Genomic DNA, 24292 nt, shown 5'->3' on the forward strand with positions numbered 1-24292 from the left:
GTACATAGCAAAAGTTAAATCAAACGTTAATGTTATAGAGCCGGTTTGGATTGACTTAAAAAAAAAAAAATTATATATGGAGTGCTTTTAGAACTTTGAAATGCTGAAAGTTATTTTTATAAATAAGCAGTTGAGTGTTTGGATAAAAGTGTTTATGTTGAAAATAAGTGTTTGAATTTTAGGGTTAAAAGAATAAAAAGGGTAGTTTGAGAATTTAGTTAAAATAGAAGGGATATAAAAGTAATTTTCATGGTCAAACAAAATGACTTTAAGCACTTAGGAAAAAAAAATTAGAAATTCTAATTTTTCATTTTTGACTGACTTTAAGAACTTTATGGCTTAAAGTTAGCATTAGGCAAACACGTCCAGAAACTAAAAAGAGACTTTAAGTTGGTTTCCAAACGGGCTCATAGTTTGTTCTTCATTGTTATATAACGGTACATATCCACAATTGATTGAATTGATAAATAGGAGTAAAACTATTATGAAAATATAGGCTAAAGTATAAAATATAATTTGTTAAATAATTAGTAAAGATAAAAATGAGAAAAAAATAATAAGATAACGAAACAATCATATCAAACCAATCGTTACATAAAGTGGGATGTTTTGTCATTATGAAATGATAGATTTAAAGTTTTAAATGATATGATATAATCAAATATAAATAACAATCAAAAAACAAACAATAACAACATATCCAGTGAAATTCCATATGTGGGGTCTGGGAGGGTAAGATATATGCAGATCTAACCATTACCTCATGGCGATAGAGAGATTGTTTCTGAAATCCCCTCGGCTCAAAAGTCATAGTCCCAAGTAATAGAGAAAAATAATATATATAAACATAATGGAAAAAAAATGAAAGGCAATGCAAATTTTACAAGACAAAAACAATAACGATAGCAAATTAATGTGATAATCAAAGGCAATAACAACACAACTATAAAGGCACGCCTATACCTAAGATCACCCTAAACCAACACACGACAAGACATCATTCTATTTCTACTAGCATTCTACCTCAATCCGCGATCTTCACTTATTTCTATCGGTCATGTAATAACCAGGTAATACAACAGGTAATAATCATCCAAACAAGGTGAAAGGAGGCATTTGGTAGCTGATTTAGAGGTGAGTTATATAGATATAAAATTTTGCATAAGTAATTTCAGATTGGGTGGTTTATTATGAGGTAAATACTAATATAATTTTAAGAATAATATCAATAACTTATATGTTTAAAGGGCAAGAAAATTATTACTCTACTAATAATTGATCTACCTACCTTGTTAATAGTATGTGGTTATTATTAGTTTGATCGGCTATTTGTATATATAGTCCAACGGCTATTTGTATCGACACCTTTATCTTTACTTTACTAGCCACATGCTGAAAACTTAAATCATTCATATCTCCAACTTTTTCCTCTTGGTAACTCGAATTAGAAAGGCTAATCCAGATTACAAAGGAGTGTGCCACATTGTTCTTGCCCACGAAGGTCACTGTAGTAAGGGTGTTCAATTGAACCGAAACCGATAAATCAATTCGAAAAAAAGTTATTGGTTTATTGATAATGAGTTATTGGTTTAACGGTTTCGATAATGGTTTTAATTTTTTTTAATTATCGAATTATCGGTTCTTAATGGTTTAAGGTTTTTTTTAAACGGGTAAACCAATAAGCCAATAGTAATTTAATAATTTATATGTATTATCATTCGGTATATAAAGTTCTCACTTAGAATTTAGTTTTCATACTTTTATCTCTTATAGTCTCAAACTTTTGGTTATTATACAATGTTTTACATTTGCTTTTGACCAAGACGCAATTTATTAACTTATGTTCATGGTTCATTTGGTTTGTCGCCTTATTCCTAGGTGATTTTCAATGGTTTTTTATTTTATTATCAAATCTTAACAGTTAAACCGATAATGATCAATAACCGATAAATCGATAATCGATAAGCCAATAACTTAATGGTTCTATAATGGTTTGACATGTCTATAAACCGATAATCAATAAGTCAAACCGATAAACTTTAAAATCGAACCAAACCGACCAATATGCAGCCCTACGCTGCAGACCAGGAGAGTTGAAGTTTGTGCTAGACATTCAAAGATTCTAATATGTCTTGTCCTTCAATGTACTTATTTTTGAAAGGGTGCCTTGGTGTAAGCCATAACTGTTAAAGTTGTTTCCATGTGATCAGGAGAGCAGGGGATCGACCCATGGAAACAACCTTTTGCAGAAATACAAAGTAAGGTTGTGTACAATAGACCCCTGTGGTCTGGCCCTTCCCGGACTCTGCGCATAGCGAGAGCTTAGTGCACTGGGTTGCCCTTTCAATGTACTTCTTTTGACTTAATAGGTTTGTCTGCAGGTTTTGGTAGGTACAGACTCATATACATGTACTGCAGGAGCATTCGGGCAATTTGCATCTGGAGTTGGAAATACTGATGCAGGTTTTGTAAAAGATTGATTAAACTACTTATGTTAATCTCTCTCCAAATGGATAGTTTATACATGTTATTTACTGCATTTGGCAATATAAGAATGATTGTAAATATGACATCCCAGGTTATTGGTGAAATTTCTGTAACTGGTGCAACATACAAAACAATGGAATTGGTCGGTACTGCTGTTGAAAGTTTAACAGTAAGTTTGTTGACTTCTCATTGGAAGTAACTGAGTTACATTGTTCTGACTTAATAATATCTCTATTTTTACATGTTCTAAAGATGGAAGAGAGCATTATGAACCTGTCTACAGTGATGAGAAAGCCAGGTATCCAACACAAAGGACATTGGTGTATAATCCCTCGTGTTTTTCCGTAAGCATTACGTGTCTCCAATTTCATATATGAAGGAGAGCCTTGGAGCAATAGTAAAAGGATCTCCATGTGACCTATAGGTCAGGGGTTTGAGCCGTGGAATCAGTCATTGATGCTTGCATCAGGATAGGGTGTCTACGTCACACACCCTAAGGGTGCAGCCCTTCCCTTGCCCTGCATGAACGCAAGATGCTTTGTGCACTGGACTGGCCTTTTCTTAGGGGGAAATGTATCTTTTTGGGCTTCCTACCCTTCCCCAGTTCTCTGGTTTCACATTCTAGACCACTTTCATGATCTTCGTCCTCTTTGCATCAATCTGAACAAAGTCTTAAGTTGCCAATTTGATTCTTGTGACCAATAAAGCATTATAATCAATTACGCTTGAGCACTCGTGTAAACAATGTCTTTTTATGCATTAATGTTCTTTCTCTTCCAGCTTTCTGATTTCATTTGCTGTTATTCTGTGATATACACTAGAGATTCTTATAGGATAAATTTTGTCACAACTTTATTCACAACGGTACTGTTAGAGTCTAGAAAACAATTGAGACAAGTTAGGTTCAGTCTTAAGATGCAGTCTCCTTTATCAACCTCAGTTTACTTAAGATTCAGTTGAAATTCTGGTGTCATTTTTCATTCCGTCATGTGACATTCATAAAGAGAAGACGTACCCAGGGGGCTTTTTCGCTCAGAAGTTTGCTTAAACTTGGATGATGCATCATGGCTTTGTTGAAGAAATTGCTTAGCATGTTTGTTAAGATGATATTTATGACTTATGAGATGATTGCCATAAATTCCAGATTTCTTGCGGAGTACCATTTTGATATCTCAAAGTTGGAGCCCTTAGTAGCAAAGGTGTGTCCTATTTGGCTGATAAAACTTTGACACTACACCTAAAGGTGTCTGTGTTTTGGGTTTGAATTAGGCCCGAGTGTCATATTTTTACGTGGTATCAGAGCCAGGTCCATCTCCGTTTGGGTTCTCAGTCCACGTTCCAGCTGGACCTGGTCGTGAAGTGGGTGTTAGAGCCCCACATTGATTGGGGAACGGTGTTTTGCTTATATGGATATGGGCATTCTTCCTCTCGTGAGCGAGCTTTTTGGGATTGATTTAGGCCCAGGTGTCATATCTGTACCATGCTTAAATGATGCTTCTCGACTTTGGGATGCAATATTTCTGGGACTTTTTCTAGACCATCTTCGAAAAATTGAACAAAACTTTCAGAAAAATGCCAGTTTTATAAGGGAAACTATTTCTTTTCACCATATAGCTCCCTAAGATTTCTTGTTTGTGCATCTTTGGTGGCTAACAGAATTTTGTTCGGTTTAACGAACCTCAGGCAAGTTTCACCATTTTCTAGTAGTAAAAAGTTGTTAGTGGTTACCATTCTTTTCGAATCCACTTGTTAGAATTTCTGGCCTGGCTCCGCTATATGGTACCATTTCAGCATACTAGACATAGTAAGTAGTACATCATAATAATGTAGTTGATTGATCGATTTGTTCTTATAAGATTAGCTTATTTTGCTTATGGCTAGTTCTTCAAGTTACTTATATTAAAAGTGAAATGAAAGTTTATCGCGCTACTGCAATGTGGAAAACTTTTAGCTGATGAACGAACGATTTGATTTTTCAGGTGTGTGTCTCAACCACAAACAGAAACTTCCCGGGGCGAATGGGCCATAAGGAAGGTCAAATTTATCTATCATCTCCATATACAGCTGCAGCATCAGAGTTTCTGCAGTAACATGCTTGATTATTCATGTTAAAACGCGCTTAAGCTTAAACGTTTTGTATGTTGATTGTATACTTGAGACTTTGTGTTTCAAATTGGCAAAAATAATACAGGTTTCTCTAGTTCTCTTTAGCTATAGTTACATTTATGTACTCGTGTAAAGTGAAAAGACGTGTTGAATTTTGTGAATCGCCTCATTTAAAAGATTAAATGTCTCACTAAAACTTTTCTAATGTACTCCTTATTTGCCCTAACCACACGTGGAAATATTTTTGTCGAGGGGATGAGATTCAACTTTGTTCTGATATCATGTTGAATATGCTTTAAACTGTTAGTAAGTTAAATTAGTCCTGCACATGACTATTACAGAAGATTTAAAAACAACAACAATGTAATGTAAATATGTGCGATAAAAAGTTAAAAGATCAGCTACTTATTTTTAGTTGGAATTGAGTAGGTAATGTTTCATTGAGTTTATATTGACTATTCCTAATGATTTAAATTGGTTTGAGTGGAAGAAAATTGAAGAGCTTGATGAAGTCAAAGTGAGTTTTGATTTTTTAAAATTTTGGTGGAGAATAACCATTGAAAATTGCTGTGATTAATATAACAAGATTAGATTTCAAATTTGGAATCTACAAGCTCCGCCCATCAATTTGAAAGTCAGGGTTTGTGGTCAAATTTTGGTGACCCGTTACTATAGTTTATCTATGTTCTGTCTATGGATTTGAGATCGTCAAAGTTTGTGGTCAAATTTTGACATTCATTGATTTGGCCACAAATCTTAGCGATCATCATTTGTCCATCAATTTGAAATCTTAATCATTAAAATTTTGCTATTTATTATTGACCGTGAATATATTTTTACAATACTTTTTTAAACTAGATAAGAGTTTAAATGATAGCATGAAAATATCCTATTTGTGTAAATCACCCTATACCAAAATCATCACAATTTTTTAAAAATGTTATGATAGATGCATAGGTAACTATGGCCTAAATGAATTTCTTTTTTTTTGGGTACCACAAATGAAATTGGTCTTCCAGTTTTGCCTCACATATCAAATATATAAAAAGTGTTTTAGTAGAAGGTAACTTTCATGATCTTTTTTGATATAATTTGGAAGTGACACACAATAGTTGGTGACTGAGATCTGAACTCAGATAGTTTCATCATTGTGTAGGGTTCTTATTAGGAAAAAGTGGAGAAAAAAGGAACAAACACAATGGATAGCGCATGAGGTTTATAATACTTTATGTTAGGAACCTCCTAGAAACACTATGCAAATAAACATTTATATATAATTAGTATTTTATTATTTAACGGAGGAGATTCTAAGAGTAGTAATAAAAATATTTATGTCTGACTTATAAATTACAAATTCAAGCTATGAGATCAACCATTGAAATTTACGTTAAGATAAGCTATCTTGGTATACACATAACACTCTTTTGAGATATAATCTTTCTTTGGATTTTGCGTGAACGCTAAAAAGTTATAAACTATATATGAAAATGCTTATATATATATATTAATTTGGCGTAAACGAAAATACACTTTACCATGCTTATCTTGTCTCCTCGTGGACTCCACAAGGAGTATTGGAATACAGTTGTCACTTGATCAATGAAATAATTATGTTTAGAAAGACTAACATTAGTCATAATCAGTATTATTTTATCATAAGAATATAAAGTTACATATATAATGTGTTTGTTATTTAGTATTCCGACCTTATCCGAACTACTGTGTGATTAGACAAACTAAACATATATACTTGTGTTTAGGAGGAAATAATATATTTTACATGAAAAATGTATACTAGAAAGAAATGAGCTAATTCTGATGGAACATAAAATTATGAGGGACAAAGCTACAAACACATAGAGACAAAAGCAATTCTTGATAAAATGACACTCTAAACCTCCAACACTATGCAACAATGAGGAGGCGCTACAGGTCGAATGTGGTGGGCCTATGATGAGGAAGAGGAGATGATAGGAAGGTCTTAAGGAAGGTCGAGTATAAAAATAGAAGATTAAACCTAATTGTTTTTTGATAGTTAATTTTATTATCTGATTGTTGTCACTACTACTTTTTTTTTGCACCTCTCCATTTATCCAGGAGGCTATCACAAACAACCTTCCTAAACTTTCTGTATACTACTTTCTGTATACGTATGAGATTATATTGAGTTAAAGTGCATGCACTATATCTTGGAAGATAACTTTAGCACTAAGCACATGATGGGATTTTGGACAAACTCAACTTAAATTCCCAATTGTTCAGTCATGTAATGATGGACACAATCCATCAGAGGATTTGCTAAGAACTTTCAACAATGAGTGCCTTTAATGACTTCACCACTAACAAATTCTATATAGAATATATATATATATTCCACCAAACGAAAAGAGATAGATCAACAATAAAATAAACAAATAAATAGAATAGAATTTTCTTGCAACAAACAGACACACAAAAAGAGGAAAATAGCATTCCCATATTTACATCATGAGAAAGGTAGGTTTGGGGCAAAAACATTGGTGTATCAACTATATGAGGGGCTTGAGACCTAGACCAAAAAGAAAACACAAAAAAGTGGGGCACTTTTTGAACAGAAAATGGTGCAAAACAAAAAATGCAACCATGAAAAAGTAATAATATCCCTCGACTCTTTTAACACTTCCCTATTTCTGTTTTACTTTTTGTTTCTTCCAACTTTTTTGCCCATGCAATTTCCTTGTACCAAGCAAATTAGATTGGTTTTCCTTTGTGTCTCTCCTGCTTCTGAGGAATTCTAGGAGCTGAAAATAAACCAAAAGCTAGTGTTAGAGCAAAGGAAACAAAATAACAAAAAGACTATATTGCTCAGACTCTCCAAAAATTGCAGTACTTTGAAGGATTCGAAACACACCAATCAACATAGCAAAAAGGAGAGGTAGAGGTCATTGTAAAGTATGTTCTTTTGGCATGACTATATACATACCAAGTCCATTAGCCTCAGAAGTCCTCATGATTCTTAGCCTTTTCACAGTGTTGAGAAACATCCTATAAGACATGAAAGTATTAGAACATATAAAGAACTAGAGTGGAGAGCTAGAAATGATAACAAGTTGATTTTTTTAGAGATGTAGACCATACTTTCTGTTAATGTTCTTCTATGCTACTTTTTCACGACATGTATGGCCCATTTAGGGGAAACACACCACCCAAGAATTTCTTCATTCGCAGGACTCGGATCCGGGATCAAGGAAAAGAAATTAGAGACTAGCTTTGTGGCGTCTTTCATCAAAGAAACGACTCTTTTCACTACGTTCACCTCTAGTTAAGGATACAAGGACACATCCATCTAACCACATCAAGGTTGATGGTGTTTCTCTATGCTACTCCTAATATTTTGATAGTTTTATGCCTATAATTTTATTCGTTTTCTATTTTGTACTTCCTCTTTTCCTGAGGGTTGGATGGTTGTTGGAAGATGAAGGTGTGATCATTTGCTTTCATGAATTAGGTCCACCAAAAGCACCATGCATAGAATATATACTTGAGAATTGAAATCATCAATACCTCATGTTTGTTAATATATCCTCTTCTTTTTTTTGGTTGGTGGGGGATTGATGAAAACTTAGGCTTCTAATATTTCTATGCTTTTTGCAACAATGGAATAGAACTAAGGGAATTTCTTACCCAAATGGAACATCTCCAACAAGCATCCAGTCTCCTTCTTTATCCTCATATGTGAGCACAAATTCAGATGATCCATCCAAGAGCTTAAAAGACTTAGTTGCTTGTTCCTTTTCACCGCCTATTTCACAGAACATTAAAAAAATGGAACATCAACAATCACTTCATAACAAAAACATCACTAACATACAAGTGACTCGAGTCATTTAGTACATGAAAAAAATAGCTCTGATTTTTCTATCAATAATGATCATATAAAACATATTTTTTTATCTAAACCACAAGATTTTAGAGTCAATCTTAAGAATTTCCCTTTTCTACCGTAAAACATGGGGTGCACCACGTCCGTGCAGAAGTGTAATGCATGGGAGAAACAAATAACTACACTTGATCTTAACCAAAAGGCAGAGAAAGTAGGATTTTTAGCCAACTTAAGAAACAATTAGAAGTAAACTTTGAAACAGAATCCATACTTTTGATAGATTGGAAGAACATATCCTCCAACGTTTCAGCTAACGATTCATAGCAAGTGTGAGCATTCAAATCCACCTTTCTTCCAATAGGCAAACCATCCATATTCACCTTAACAAAACCAAGATGCCCTTTTTCTTTAACAGAAGCAGCATCATCCTCGGTGTTTCCGTGATTGCTTTTCTTCTTCGAATGCTCCTTCTTGTCGTTCTCGCCAACTCCCTTGTCTTCATCAGCATTCAGAACCTTTGATTGATTAACCAAGCTGTTCATTCTGTATGCCCTTATGGGTGGCCATCCCACAACCTGACTGCTTTCAGAAATCAAAATTAGATGAATCAACTAAACTCTATCATCAATCAACAACAACAACATACCCTGTGAAATCCCACTAAAACTCTATCATCCATCAAGAAGCCAAATTCATGTACTTTGAAAATCTAGCTAAAAATGAACAAGTCAAAAGAAACGAGTTAAAAAAAGAGAGGAAAGAGGGCATATGAATATTTGCAAAATGATTTTTTTTTCTTTTCTAAAAAGTAAAAAAAAAATGCCAAAAATTATCAAAGTTGCACTAAAAGAAGGATTACTGTATAAGAGGGAATATAATGATAGATTATCATAATGACAGGGCAGCCAAAATTAACTTTTTTGGCAGATTTTAGATTAAAGATTTAAAGGTAATGAAATGAACAAAGGTGATACATGCTCTGCCAGATTCTTAGAATAAAACGGCCAGTAATTAAAAATAAACTAAAAACTCATCAAAATCAAAATCAAGGAATATATACTCAACTATAAAAATCCAAGAAACAAAATAAAAATCTATTCTTAAGTAGGCTAAACACAACTTCATAGATAAACATGAAACTAATGTAAGAAAATGTTCTAATATCAAAGGAAAGAACTTTCTTTAAGTACTCATCAAAGGGAAAATTCCTAGAAACAAATGAAATACTCCATACTTCACATAAGAACCAAGATCATTAAAACCCTTCAAGAGATACACAATTTCTTGAGTAATGAAATAAATGTAGAAAGTTCAAACATCAAAGTGAAGAACTCTGCTTCAGGAACCAACAAAAGACAAAATCAAAAACAAATTCAAGGAACCTAAAATTACCAAGACCCTTTGAGAGAAACAATATCTTGAGTAAACAAAACATACCACCATGTCTAAACTTGAAATAAATGCAAAAAAATAATAATACTAATATTAGAGGAAAGAACACATTTTTATGAAAAACTATGAAATTCTAGGGAAAAAATGGAACTTTACATAGGAACCTAAAATTACCAAGACCCTTTGAGAGAAACAATTTCTTGAGTAAACTAAACATACCACCATGTATAAACATGAAATAAATGCAGAAAAATTACTAATTTTAGAAAAAAGAACACATTTTTATGAAAAATTATGAAATTCTAACCTTGCACCAGTAGGAGGAGATCCAACCTCAGTTGTAGAACCAGCAAAATCAGCAACTCTTTTAGTACCAGAAACACCACCATTAATGGATCTCTTAGCTGAAAATCCATTAGGAAAATCTTTAGCAGTTAAAATCCTACCATATTCACCCCATGGTGACTTCTTAGCCTTTGCCCCCACCCCACCACCCCCACACCCACTGTTAAGGCTAAGGCCTAACCCCAACTCAAGCTCTGTTTCATCCTCAGGACACATGCCCATATTGTAATCTTGCTCCATTTTTGAACCTTTTTCACCAAGAGTTTGTTTTGGTTCCATGAAAAGGGGTTTCAACTTTCAAGAATCTGTGAGTAAACTTCAAGAACATGTATTAGAGTAAAAAGGGGTTACAGGGGATGAAGAGAATGTATAGATAGGGGGGGTTGTGGGCGTAGGGGGTTGGGTAAAATGGTGGAGGTAGTGATGATTATGGGACCCATATGTCTGGTACTGGTAGTGCACCAAGCACTGTCATTCAAAGAGATGAAATTCTTCTTCATCAAGTTTCTTTAATTGCATCATTTCAATTTCTCCCCACTCATGATCTTTGGCTTGCTTTTGGTATTACTAGTACTTGAAAGTGTTTGTTTTTTCTTTGTTCCCTTTTTGCCCAACTGTTGGAAACAAAAATTAGTATGGGAATCATTTTGTATTTCTCGAGTTCTGTAAATGTCTAAAATAACTTTACATTACAAAAGATATTAATCTCTTAGTTAGCATTTCGTCACAAATTTTCAAATATTTTTAATAAGTTATTTTTTTATGAAATTTTATTATACGTTTGATCATAAATAATAATAGAAATATTTGATTTTAAAAAAAAATATAATTTATAATACGCATGAACATATTCCATTAAACATAAACAACAATAAGGGCAACAATAGTATAATAATCACATACTCAGATCTGTCACTAATTTGTTCTTTTTAATGGAGTTGGTTGTAGATAGATATTAATTTGGATTAATAGATGATGATTGTTTTTTATAAAATATAAAGTTTGTTATAATTTTTAAATTAAATTCTCTAATACTAGAATCTAGTCCAAATTCTAATTTTTTTTCTAGAACATAAAAAATTAAAATGTGTGTCAAATATATTTGTCAAGTAATGACAGGTTATACGGTCAAACACTAATTCTTAGGGGCGGTTCTATGTTCATTCAAAGGGGTGTCACGCCACCCCGTAGTCTCAGTTGAAAATTTGTATATACATACATACATACATATATATATTTATAAGGAAAGTATAAATTTAAACATGACACTCTTAGAAATAATGAGTTTTGTGGTGTCAGTGACTAAAGCTCATGTTTACCACTGTAGAGATGCAAGTTCGAGCCCCGTTGTGGGATGTATAACTCTATTTTCTTAAAACTTTTTTTACCATGCAAGACATTGTTAGAGAATTTATTGTAAAGAGAATTGTGAATAAGTAAATTAGAACCCTAAACCTCTTGTAAGTAAAATCTTAACTAAATCAATAGAACAAGTCTAAATTTTGTATGCATATTTGCTAATAAATATTAAGTATTATCTTATTCTACACTAGGTTTTTTAGTATAGATTACTGTTCAAAGTAGTGTGGCACCAGAGATTCGAAATCCTAGATCTGCCTCTGCTAGTTCCCAAGTTTTTTTTCAAGTTTTTTCCAAATATATTTGTGGTCAAATGCAGTGGCGGAACTAGAATTTTCATTAAAGGGATTCAAAATTTAAAAAGTAGCCACACAAACTAGTCGAAGGAGGTTCGACATCTACTATATGTATATATACATATAAAAGATTATTTTAACTATGTATAAATAACATAATTTTTTGCCGCTTCAAATGAACACCCTGACTCAAAGTGGCTCGTCAAACGATCGTTTCATATTATTTGACTCTTATTGATCCATACACCCCCTTAAAAAAAGTTTTAATGAGATATATATTTTATTAAGCTAACCTTGTTAACGAAATTTTAGTGTTAGAACTATAATTAATTATTAAACATGCAGCTACTGAATGATTTTCCTTTCAACTAATCATTCTTGGTCTCATGCATGCAAAGCAGGACAGCTAAGGTGAAATGAGAAGGACCTTTTTAAATTTACAGAAATTATTTGTTACAATATATATATGTATTACTACTAATTAATTAAGATGTTTTTTTTTCTTTTTTCTTTTTTCTCTTTTCTTCTTTATGATGGGCAAAATAAAGAAAGGGTATGTAACATCGCAATACACTCATTGATATACGGTGAATAATTAAAATTATTATATTGTAACAATGTATAATAATTTATATAAAGATTTTTTATTTTACATTCTGTCGTGCATAAAAATAAATTTCATATATATATATATGTGTCACTACAACAGATTAAAGATTTACCGACAATTATTTAACGACTCATAATATAATTATCATTATATTATATTTAGCGACAATAATAAATATATATATTTATAATCAATAATTTATATAAATACAGATAAAAGCTTTAATTTGTCGGACAATTATCATGTGTGAGGTAAATTAAGCATTTTACATGATCAACATTAATTATTATGGAATAAGAGAGATTTCTCCACTTTTCAAATCATGTTTGATCGAGCCTTTAGAAATGGAAAGATTTTTATTAAAAGTGTCATCTTTAAAAATAAATCATATAATATATAAATTTAAATTTAATTAGATCTAATAGAAATATTGAACGTCAAATAAAAATAAAAAAATAATTTTAAAAAAAACTTTACGTGGTTCACTGTATTAATTTTCTTTAGGATAGCAAAGAATCTTTTTTGAAGGCCCATTAATGTCTGCCACAATATATCGAATGACCTATTAACTATTATACACGTCGGAATTGACTTATAAATTATTTATAAGTTATTTTTAATTTTTTAATTATTTAATTGATTAGATTAAATTTATTTTATGTTTAAAATAAATCTTAAAAAATAATTAAATTTATTTGATTTAATGTATCTAAAACAACTTATAAGCTTCTTAAAATAAATTAAATCAAATAGATACTTAGTCTGGAATAAAAGCAGTTAACTTTTTTATTACTTTTTTCTTGCAACAATAGTTATCTATTATTAGTTTGACACATATCTAAAAAATAATAAATAATAGAGGTAGTATTATTATATTACCTTTTGAATATATTATATTTAATACTTTGAAAAATATTTATATATTAAATAATATTTTCTATTCCATATTAAGTAAATTTATGAGGTAATGCGCGCACACTTATTAAGAAAAATAATTTAGGGTATAAATTGAACATCACTTTTCATTTTTACCATTTTAGTTATTCTCAAAGCTATTCTTGAAAATAGAAATAATTCAAAGCAAAATCATAAATATGAGCAATTAAATATCTTGAATTTATCACTTAGACAATATAAATAAAGGGCAAAAATTTTTAAAAATTTAAATATTTATCTTGACCTTTGAACAATTTACTTATTTTGAATAATAATAAAGTTTCAAAATTTTAGTTAATATGGATCATAGGGAGTATCTAATAGCAAGAGTAAAATAGACACAAATAAATAAATAGTTCATTAATTTTTTTGAATTTGACAAATATTATTGAACATTTATTTTTAATATTGGGGACAAGAAAAATTGGATGGAAGTAGGTAAAATTGTTTTATATATAGTAACTTATAGTACAAGAATAGAATTTTAAATATATATATTGATTATTTTTTTCAAGTGACTTTAATTCCATTTTCAACCTTTACATTAATCTTGAAAAAAAATCTCTCTTAAAAGGAAATCAAAGTAGAGAAAGGGGTCAAAATGTCAAATTTATCGTTGAGAAATGGGATGAATAATTTTTTTACAGTTTTAATTGGGAATCTCAAATTCGATTCCTAAAATAAAAATTAAATTTACACAAGACAATATTTCCCCTTAAATGAATCAAATGTGATGATGGTCCGAATTAATCGAAAAAATATCAAAAAAATTTCAAATAGACATATATGTCAATATCTTTTTTTAGGTCTCTATTTAAATTTATCCCATTTTAAAAAATTGTATAAATATAATTCTTTGGACTGATAAAATGTTAGACCATCATCGAACGTCAATAAAGTTTTACACGGTAATCTTAGATTATCCCAAATTTGTGCATAATATCAAGAGAGAAGCATACAACAACAATAGCATACCCTATAAAATTTCACAAAATTGAGTTTGAAGAGGGTAGAGTGTATATAAACCTTATTTTTATCTCGTGGAGATAGTGAAATTATTTTTAATGGCTCAAGTGAAATAAAATAAAGGAGTAGTGAAAAGAAAAAATGTCGGTGAAGAGAAAACATGACAACTAATAGAAAAGCAGTGTCGAGCATACAAGCTAACAAGGAACAGTAACAAAAAAAAAGGCAGCCCGGTACACTAAAGCTTTTGCTATGCGCGGGGTCTGGGAAAGGGCCTGAAACAGGGAACAGTAACATTAACAATATATTACAATCACCTAAACATATATACATAATAAACAACAGATGATAACAAATAACGAAAGCAAGAAACTACATGAATAAGGTTACTATACCACTAAGCCTAACCCTATCGAAAAGTAAGACAACACTCAACTACCTATTAATTTTCTATCCTAATACTTAATATAACCTTCACATCTTTTATCTAAAATCATATCTTCAATACGCTAAAATTACATTATATCATGTCTAATCACTTGAGACGAAAGCATGAAAAGCAATAGAAAAGAAAAGAAGAGAGCAGGCAAAAAAAGGAAAAGAGATTGAAGGAAAAGAGAGAGACAGTGTGTCATATTCATGATGAAGACTAATGAAGATAATTTAGATGACTTTTGCCTAAGAATCTTAATTAATTATCTGTCACTACACAAACAAACAAAGATTTAGAAAAATCTTAATCAAGCTTAGTTGTCAGCTTTAGCATGAAAAACGATTGTTAGTGTCTAAAGGTTGAGTATTTTTTTAGGAAAAAAATATGGCAAGTTACATCAATAGCGGAGTCAAAATTTTTATTAAAGAGATTTAAAATATTAAGAGTAGATCTACAAATTAGTCAAATGAGTTTCAACATTTATTATATATATATAATTATTTTAACTATATATAAATAGTATAACTTTTCGTCGAAGGAGATTAGATTGATTCCCTAAACTCAAGGTGGACCCGCCGTTGTGTTACATATTTGGCAAGTCGACCAATATAATTATATTACATTAGCTAACTAATAATTTTGTTAATATTAAAATAGTATTTTATGTTTGGCTAAATTTTTAAAAGTAATTATGAAAAAAAAATAATCTAATAAAACAAGTATCTTAAAAACAGGAAAAATGATTTTTCTTGTGAAAAGAGCAAATATAAATTTCACAAATATCATTTCATATTTAGTTATTTTTTTATGAAAACACACTCTAATGCTATTAATTTTTTTTAAAGGAGTGCATGTACAAAATGTAAATGATTTAAAAGACAAATAATATAAATTGAAGGGAATGTTTTTTCTATAGAAGGTGAGGAAGTTCTTCTAAATAAGGAAAAAGAATAGAATATTTGTTTTTTGTTTTTTTTACTTAGTGGAATTGTATCTTCTTAATTTATTGTAGAATCAAAAGTATCACTGCTACTCAGTTCTCAATATTTGTTTATTGCTTTATTTATTATTTTTGTGCTTTCGATAAAACATTTTTTAGAAAAAGTGGGAATATGATACTAGCAATATACTACTTCAGGTCTACAATCCTAGAAATCCAAATTTTCAGGGATCAAGAATCACAATTTGGGGCCACCTTTAGATAATTTCATTATATTATTACGGAATTGAATAAAAAATACAACAAACATAATACTAGGGGGCCGATGAGGGGCAAAAAAAGAAGAAGGAATAATTAATAATTAGGATAACTTAAATAAGTGAATTATCACAAAGAGATCAATAATTGTATTACATTTCTGAAATAGATTTAATATAATCTTATAAATGAGGTATGAAGATGGAAAGATATACAAATTTAACTTTTAATTTTATCAAATAAAAATGTTATTTCTAATAGATTCTTAGTTAAAAAAAAATTTAAAAATCAGAATACATATGAAAAGAAAATATCGACAACAAATAAAGTAACATGTATAAGTAAATATCGAAATACTTAATTTTATATCATCTTAAAAATCACTTTTTATATCAACTAATATGATTTAAAGACAATTTCAAATAGAACAATGCTTCCTTGATATCGAAGCTCGATTAAATTAGATTTTATGCATTGCAAGATCTATTTTTGAGAGCAATGCTTCTCACAAAAAAAAATTAAAACTCAAATTCGAAACCATTGATTAAGGGTGAAAATATATTAACCATCTTACAGCAACCATGTTGGTTTCTTTTCTCATATCAAACACACATTTTCTTATTCTTTAGTTTTCGAAGACATATGTTAGAGAACATTGTGTTAATTTGCAAGAACCTAGTATATATAGATTGGTTTTTGTTTCAAGAAACAATTTTTTAAAATCATAAATCATGTGTTTTCTTCTAAATACCATTTTTCTTTTTATCCTTACAATTATTATTATTATTATCTAACCAAATTAAATAGGTTCCTTTAGCTCCAATCTTTAAATTTTTCGTGCTCAAAATAAGTAAAAACGAAAATGTGGAAAGAATATGTATAAACAAAAGTAAAAAGCTTTTTCTTTGGTTTCTTTTCTTCTTTTTTATCGTGCTTGTTAAAGAAAAGAAGAAAATGATTTGTTATACTATTTCATTTCTTCATAAACGAATGACTTACGCTTCTTTATTCTGTTTTAAAAAGAATTATTTTTTTCTTTTTTGATAATATTTTAATTTTAATTTTTCACATTACATATTTAATATCACAAGATTAAATGATACTCCCTCTATTTCATATTAACGAAATTTCTAAAAAAAAAATTCATTGTTTAAAATAGTTGAATTATTCAAAGTTCAAGCGAAATGTTTGAATTGTTTCCATGTTTATTATTTGCATTAATGAAGTTTTCTAATTTTTCTAGAAGTTAAACTACACTACTTACAAAGTTATATTCCAATAAAAGACTATTTATATTTATGATTTTACGTTTAATCATCTTTATGAAGGTGATTAAACAAAAGAATAATAAAAAAAAATATGGTTCAAAATTTATCCTTAAATACTTTTCTTAATATATATGCAATACCTTAAAAACTCAGCTAATATGAAATAAATAGAATACTTTAATACATTTGACATAACTTTAATTTAGTATCATAGAATTGATTATTTTTTTTATTTTCTTAAAATTTATATCAGTCTCATTTTTTTCAAAAACGAAAAGAGTAATATACTGAAATATCGTGAGATACGAGAAATTGTGAAATGGAAAATCTAAGAAGAATCCAAAAAGGCTAAAACTTGTCTTATCATAGGGACAATCCGACAAAGTGGGGGCCACTACCACGTGACTTAGAGCATGTCGTGATGCCACGTAAGCAGACAAAGAGCGCGGCTGACCGGGAGGCTCTCTTTGTGGGACCCACAATGCCTTTCAGTTTAGGTGATAGTCTCAGACAGCTTAGGACTTAGCACCCATTCACACCAACATAGCCATTTGTGCTATGTTTTTATGTTTAGAAAAATGTAATCTCATAAAAAATAAATTGTTATAATTATTTTGTGTAATTTTCTAAGACTTTTTATGATCTTATATATTTGTATATATTATTTTTATAAAAAGGACGAATCATACAGAAGGATTAGTGACATTTGAAAAAATAGATTTTAAGGATGAATGATTACGTGAGCCCAAATATATTTTTAGTGCTTTAAAATTAAACCGTTGAGTTATTACATTTTCTTAAAAGGACGGGTGTTTCAAGCCCACTATTCGTCTAAACCCGTAAGTAATATTTTATCTTCTTTCCTAAGCAAAAGTAATAAACACTCTTATGGTAGATGTAACGTTGTATGAATCTAATACTTTTCATATGAAACATAAATTTATATATAAAAAAATTATTAAAATTGTACGACTAACAAATATGCCAAAACCTATAATTTTAAAAATACAAAGAATTTAATATCACAAATCTTAAACGTTGAACTCATAAAACTTAAATTTCGATACTGAATACTTTGTAAGCAGAGGTGAAAATTGATACTATGCATTGTTACACTTTTTGTTTTACCTTTAAAGGAAAGAAGAATTAGAGCCCATTTGGATTGACTTATAAATTGCTTATAAGCTGTTTATTTTAGTATTTGACTGACCAACTTAAAATCATTTTGTGCTTAAAATAAGTCTCAAAAATAATTGAGTCAGTTTGACTTAGCTTATCTAAAACAGCTTATAGCTTATCTACCTCAATTTATTTTTTTAGTTTATAAACTGTTTTCAACTTATAAGTTGTTTAAAATAAGTTAATTTAAAGAGACACCTTTTTCAAATATCAGCCAAACACCAAAAGCTGGTTAAAGGAATATATAACAATATTCTCTTTCAACATCTTTACTTTAACACAAGAACTTTATTATATGCGATTCCATTTTGTTTCGCAAATTAGTAGAAAAATCTATTTTAGTTACTATAAACAGAAATTATAGTGTAATTTTAATTCGTTAAGATCATCACTAGATTATTTTTGCAAAAATATAGGCACCCACACCTAATATGGATTGAATTGTCTTTTAAATTCAGCTTACGTACCATTTTAATGGACAAACAACTCAATTTAAGTTATATAAAAATTAATACACGGATAATTACTTCTTACAACCTCATGTGATAAAGAGCCAACAATTAGGTACCAAATTTTCGTGTGTCGATATGAGCTAAAAAAATCAACCTTTTATTAATTGCACGATAATTTTTTATTTCTAAATATCATCAGATTATTAAGGTCGACTTTCGTTTTTTTGTTCGATGAAAGTATCTTGTTTAGACCAAAAAAAATGTTGATTAACTTTGTTGTTTTATCGTGCACTTTTTTTTTTGATTGCTTCTTTTTGAACCAATAAAGATAAAAGATGAATTTCTTTTTCTTATTTTCTCTATTTCTTTATTGTTACTTTAAAAAATAAATAAATAAAGGGACCCAAATGGAAGGAGGAGGATATTCCTCATAATTTGAGAGCTGAAATTTAAGATACAAACCATCATTTTGTCTCCACGCCTTCTTTCTTTTCTTTGTATTTCAGAATTTTTAATTATTTTTTTTTGGTATTAATAATATACTACTATTAATTTATGCATCTTTTCTTTCAGCATTCACCAACTTTTTCTGTTGAGCAACATTAAGGAATGGTTTTAGTTAGGGGTGTACATGGACCGGGTTGGTTCGGATTTTTTACAAACCAAACCAAACCATTTGTGTCGGATTATAAAATCTATAAACCAAACCAAACCAATAAAAGTCAGGTTTTTCGATATCAATTTTTCTCGGGTTTTTCGGGTTTTTTCGGGTTTTTCGGGTTTTTTCGGATTTTTCGGGTTTTTTCGGATTTTTCGGGTTTTTCATAATATCTAATAAAAAACACAGAGCAATGCTTCTTAAAAAGAGTTCTAGTACAAAATATCAACATAAAAGATGGAGGCAGAACACTGTTTGAAGTTTTAACTTTATAATATAACTTTATAATATGGGCTTTTTTTTTGTATATTATTTAGATGAGCTTCTCAAGTCCAAATCTAAATGTAAGAAAGAAAACAAAAATTATGAAAAAATTTTAAAAAATATTTATAAATTACATTTTAATAAATATTTTTATGTATAACATAATTTAAAAGTAGTATATCTATAATCGGGTCGATTTGGGTTCGGTTTGACTTTTTTTAGTTAAAACCAAACCAACCCTATAATGGTCGGGTTTTTTTTCCAAACACCAAACCAAGTCAAACCAAACCACTAGTCGGGTTTTTTCTCCGGTTTGGTTCGGTTTGTCGGTTTGGTGCGGTTTATCGATTTGTCCTGTACAGCCCTAGTTTTAATTATAAAACGTGAATAATATTTGGTGAATTATTCCTCTAACTCAATTTACGTGATATCTCCACACCAGGACATCTGTACATCTCGTCTTCATATGTTTTAAATTATTTCAGTCTCACTTTTCGCATCTTGTATACCTTAATCAGGGTCAGCCCACCTTGTCTTGAATATATTCAGTTTTAATCCTATCTCAACTAGTATGGCAACACATTCATCATAACATTCTCATCTATGTTACTTTCATCTTGTGAACGTGAGGTTTCTTAACTGACTAACATTATGCCTCATAAAACATAACAGGTCTAACCGTCACTCTGTAAAACTAGTATTTGAGTGATCTCTTCATGTGCCTTTAAAATATCAATTATTATGACTTATTGTACTCTTCTTCTTCTTCTTCTTCTTTTTTTACATAATTTTCAAATATGTAAATTTTATTTTTTTAAAAAAATTTAAAAAAATTTATGTCCAAAATTACAATAAAATTAAAAAATTAAAATTTCAAAATTCAAATGACCACACATGAACGGGAACAAAAGGAACAACTTGCGAGTTATAACTTTAAATTTCGAGCTCGTTTGATCTTATTTTTTTTTTGATTTGTTGCAACAAAGAGATAATTTTATGTAGTTTCAATATCCACATTCAATATTTTTAAAGGTGAATTCAGAATCTAGAATTGATATAGATTAAGCGTGATTTTATTATACTTTTATAATATTGATATACATGATACTAGCGACCTACCCAATTTATTATAGAAATTTTGGTGATCAATGATTGGACCATGCAAACTAGAAATGTCTTTTCTTGGCTAAAGAAACAGATTACTCGATCTATTTCCGTATCACTCATGATATATATCTTAACTCGGACGTCCATTTCAAGTGCATATCCTATTTTTGCACAGCAGGGTTATGAAAATCCACGAGAAGCGATTGGGCGTCCCTGGCATCCCTTTCTTCCCCTTTATCTTCGGGCAAGCGGGTGAACTCAGGGCCTATTCTGTGTCACTCTCACTATGCTTCACACATGAAATTATACAGCTTTCAAGGGCTCGAATAGATTGATTTGAGAACTTGTTTCAGGGTTGCCCCGTGGGAGAACTTTCATAATCTCTTTCGCTCTTGGATCTAATTCTATCAATTGAAAATAATAAATTCATTTCATCATTAAATTTCAATGTTTTCCCTAAATAATGGTTACTTTAAAATCTCCTAGGTATTCTAATTTTTGCCAATTAACTTAATCAGCTAAATCCAAAAATCATTCAAAATTTATATCAACATTAATCATGCTACTATAATGAAACCTCATGAAATTTAATCTAAAGGAAATGGTTGTTCAAAAAAACAAATCCAATAAATAACAATAACAAAATGATAAAAACCAGTGAAAGAGATAAATATATTTATGTTAATTGTCACAAAAGTGTAATGGTTCGGATTTAAAATTCTAAATATGTCACTGGTTACGAATAACAAAAAAGTCAAACCTGGGCCTTATGATCTGGGCTTGGGCTTTTCTCAAAACAATGATCTGCTGCCAACTGATGGGCTATAGAACCTTGTGTTATATTTCTTTTGAGGCTTACCACAAACGCATTGGCATTCATACCCCATTATGTTACCAAAACAAGAAAACAATCCACTTGACCCACGTGCATGCCTCCTCGTGTGGCGACCGGTAGAATGGTAGCTGCTCGATGCCTGTCCACGGTCGTATACTGGTGGTAGCTCCGTCCGCCACCTCTCGAGTTTGGACCTGAGCCCCTCAACGCTCTCGTCCAAACTCCAACCATCCAAAACCGAGCTCTTTTGATCATCCAACGGATATTTTTTTTCAGCCACGGCTGCCGCCACCTCGGATGCTGAAGGCCCAATTTCTGAGTCAGTCCAATGATGAGCATTTCCCTTGATTGGGCCTCCAAATACAAATTTTCCATTGTGTCCTTGCACTATTGGGCCTCCAAACTCATATCCACCATAATTCTGAACGGGCTTTCCAATAACTGTTATGGGCTCTTTTGGCTCATCATCTTGTTTATTGGGCTTTGTGAGAGGATTTTCATCAACTTTCTTTTCATTTGTGGGCTTTTCTTTGTTCTCAACCTCTAAAGCTATAAGTTTGAGTTTGGGCTTATCTTCTTTGGGCCCATTATTATAAAGAGATGACTCTTTGCTCACAATTGAGTCACTAAGAACTGAGCCTGCTTTGCCTTTTTTACCTTTGGGCTTTGATTTCTCTATTAATTCAGCACCACTAATCACAGAACTTGCTTTGCCTTTCTTTTTCACCAACATTTGTGGTGGAGGCTCCAAAGAAATACTAAGAATTGAACTTTCTTTGTCATAATTAATATTTGCCTTATTCTTCTTTTTTGAAGGTTTTGCAACTATTGAATTATTAGACTTTGGAACATCATCATCAAATTTGACACGTTCGCTACGTTCACTCTTTGTTCGTAGCAATATCGGTTTTATAGTGGTCATGTTGTTATTGGTGTTGTTGTTGTTGGTGTTGATGGTTTTTTCACAGTTTGTTTTTTGGTTGTGATGGTGAGGTAGTTGTTCTTCTTCCATCAAATCGCGATATCCAACAGCAGACTTATTTAATTCAGTGTACAACGGCATACTTCTCATGGTACTATCTAGTAATGCAACACCAATATTCAATATCCCCTGAGGTCGCCCAGATGGACGACGTACCTAATACCAAAAAATACATCAAATGTCTAAATACATAAAATTAATTCGATGAAAGAAAATATTTAGAATCATTAATCAGGTTATAATTAAATCCATCACATTATTCACGACCAATTATCAATCACACAACATTATTCTAAGCAAATGTGTGAAAATCTTTCATTTGTCTAGGAGGAAAATGAAGTTATCTAATTGTACATGATTATAAAGCTTTTTAACAATTATATCTACCCCCTATTAGGTCAAAACAAAAAAAATTCTTCACAACAAATTTTGAAAAAACATATACATAAATACATTTTTATAAATGTGTGTGTGGAGAGATGTATGATGGAAGAATGAAACAAAAAAATTAACATGCATGCATGCAACTTTACGTATGGATGTTAAACAAATTTCCTATTTATAGAAATATTGGATGAAGGAATAAAGGGTGTGTTTGTTACGTAGGAAAATGTTTTACATGAAAAATATTTCGACCAATCAAATTTAAAAAAATTGAAAAATATTTTCACCTGAAGTGCAACAAAACGCATGCCAAGATGATGAGGATGATGATTATGGTGTATCCTAGACGGAGGAGGGATGAGATTTCCGACGAGGACGCGAACGGACCCCACGAGAGAATCCTTAAACCAATGGCCACAATGAATTTCTATTTGTACGGCTGAGGTATCATGCCGGAGAAACTCCTCATCCACCCGAAAAACAAATTTGTCGTTCCATGTTGGGTTGTTGCCCCCTTCAACGTCAACCGCGGTGGTTAGCTTCCTCGTAGGGTGGACCCACACGGTCGCGTAGGTTTTCATTTTTTTGGACATAGGTTCCAAATCTTGTGCGGAAATGATGTTTATTTCCAAAAGTTGGAATGGTTTCAAGACCCCCATTTTGAAAACTTTGGAAATTCGTGATGTTTAATGAAGAAATATTATTTGTCACGAATCCTGATGATGAAATGAGGAGGCTTCACTCGTCGTTCCCTGAAAGGAACGGCGAGGGAAATCGAGAAAGGAAAAGAGGAGAAGGAGGAGGAGGTGGTGATGTTTCGAGGAGAGAACATTAAGGCATTGTAACAAAGGAAGAAAATGTGTTTTTGAAATAATGTTTGTGTTTTTTTTTTTGGCCGTAAGGTTCTTCAACCCTTTTTATTGTAAAATTTAAAACCCGGATAAATGTCAATTGTGGTCTTTTTCGTATTTGACTAAGCGTATTTGATATTCAATTAATTAAAATATGTGTTTGTTTATTTGAAACACTATATTTTCATATATCCAACAGCGAAATTAAAAGAGATAGTTTTTCTATGCGAAGACAGAACAAAATTAATTGTAATTAATTGTAATTACATTATAATTTTCTTATAAAATCTAGTGATATTGACGAGAGCTTTTTCTTCATGCA

The 24292-nt window shown here is 30.8% G+C and overlaps 2 protein-coding genes across 2 annotated transcripts; both read right to left on the bottom strand.

Annotated features, from left to right (window-relative positions):
- Nucleotides 1-6984: 6984 nt before the first annotated feature.
- Nucleotides 6985-10749, bottom strand: LOC129883201 (auxin-responsive protein IAA13-like). Its single transcript, XM_055957805.1, has 5 exons — nt 10155-10749; nt 8727-9034; nt 8257-8374; nt 7556-7617; nt 6985-7373 (listed from the first exon to the last, which is right to left on the bottom strand). The coding sequence occupies exons 1-5, from the start codon at nt 10469-10471 to the stop codon at nt 7324-7326; spliced, it is 855 nt and encodes a 284-aa protein (XP_055813780.1). The 5' UTR covers nt 10472-10749; the 3' UTR covers nt 6985-7323.
- A 10960-nt stretch (nt 10750-21709) lies between these two features.
- On the bottom strand, nt 21710-23778 carry LOC129881879 (uncharacterized). Its single transcript, XM_055955992.1, has 2 exons — nt 23407-23778; nt 21710-22891 (listed from the first exon to the last, which is right to left on the bottom strand). Exons 1-2 carry the CDS (start codon nt 23776-23778, stop codon nt 21710-21712), a joined length of 1554 nt encoding a protein of 517 aa, XP_055811967.1.
- Nucleotides 23779-24292: the final 514 nt, after the last annotated feature.

Source organism: Solanum dulcamara, chromosome 3 (genome assembly GCF_947179165.1).
Source record: "Solanum dulcamara chromosome 3, daSolDulc1.2, whole genome shotgun sequence".
Lineage (NCBI taxonomy): Eukaryota > Viridiplantae > Streptophyta > Magnoliopsida > Solanales > Solanaceae > Solanum > Solanum dulcamara.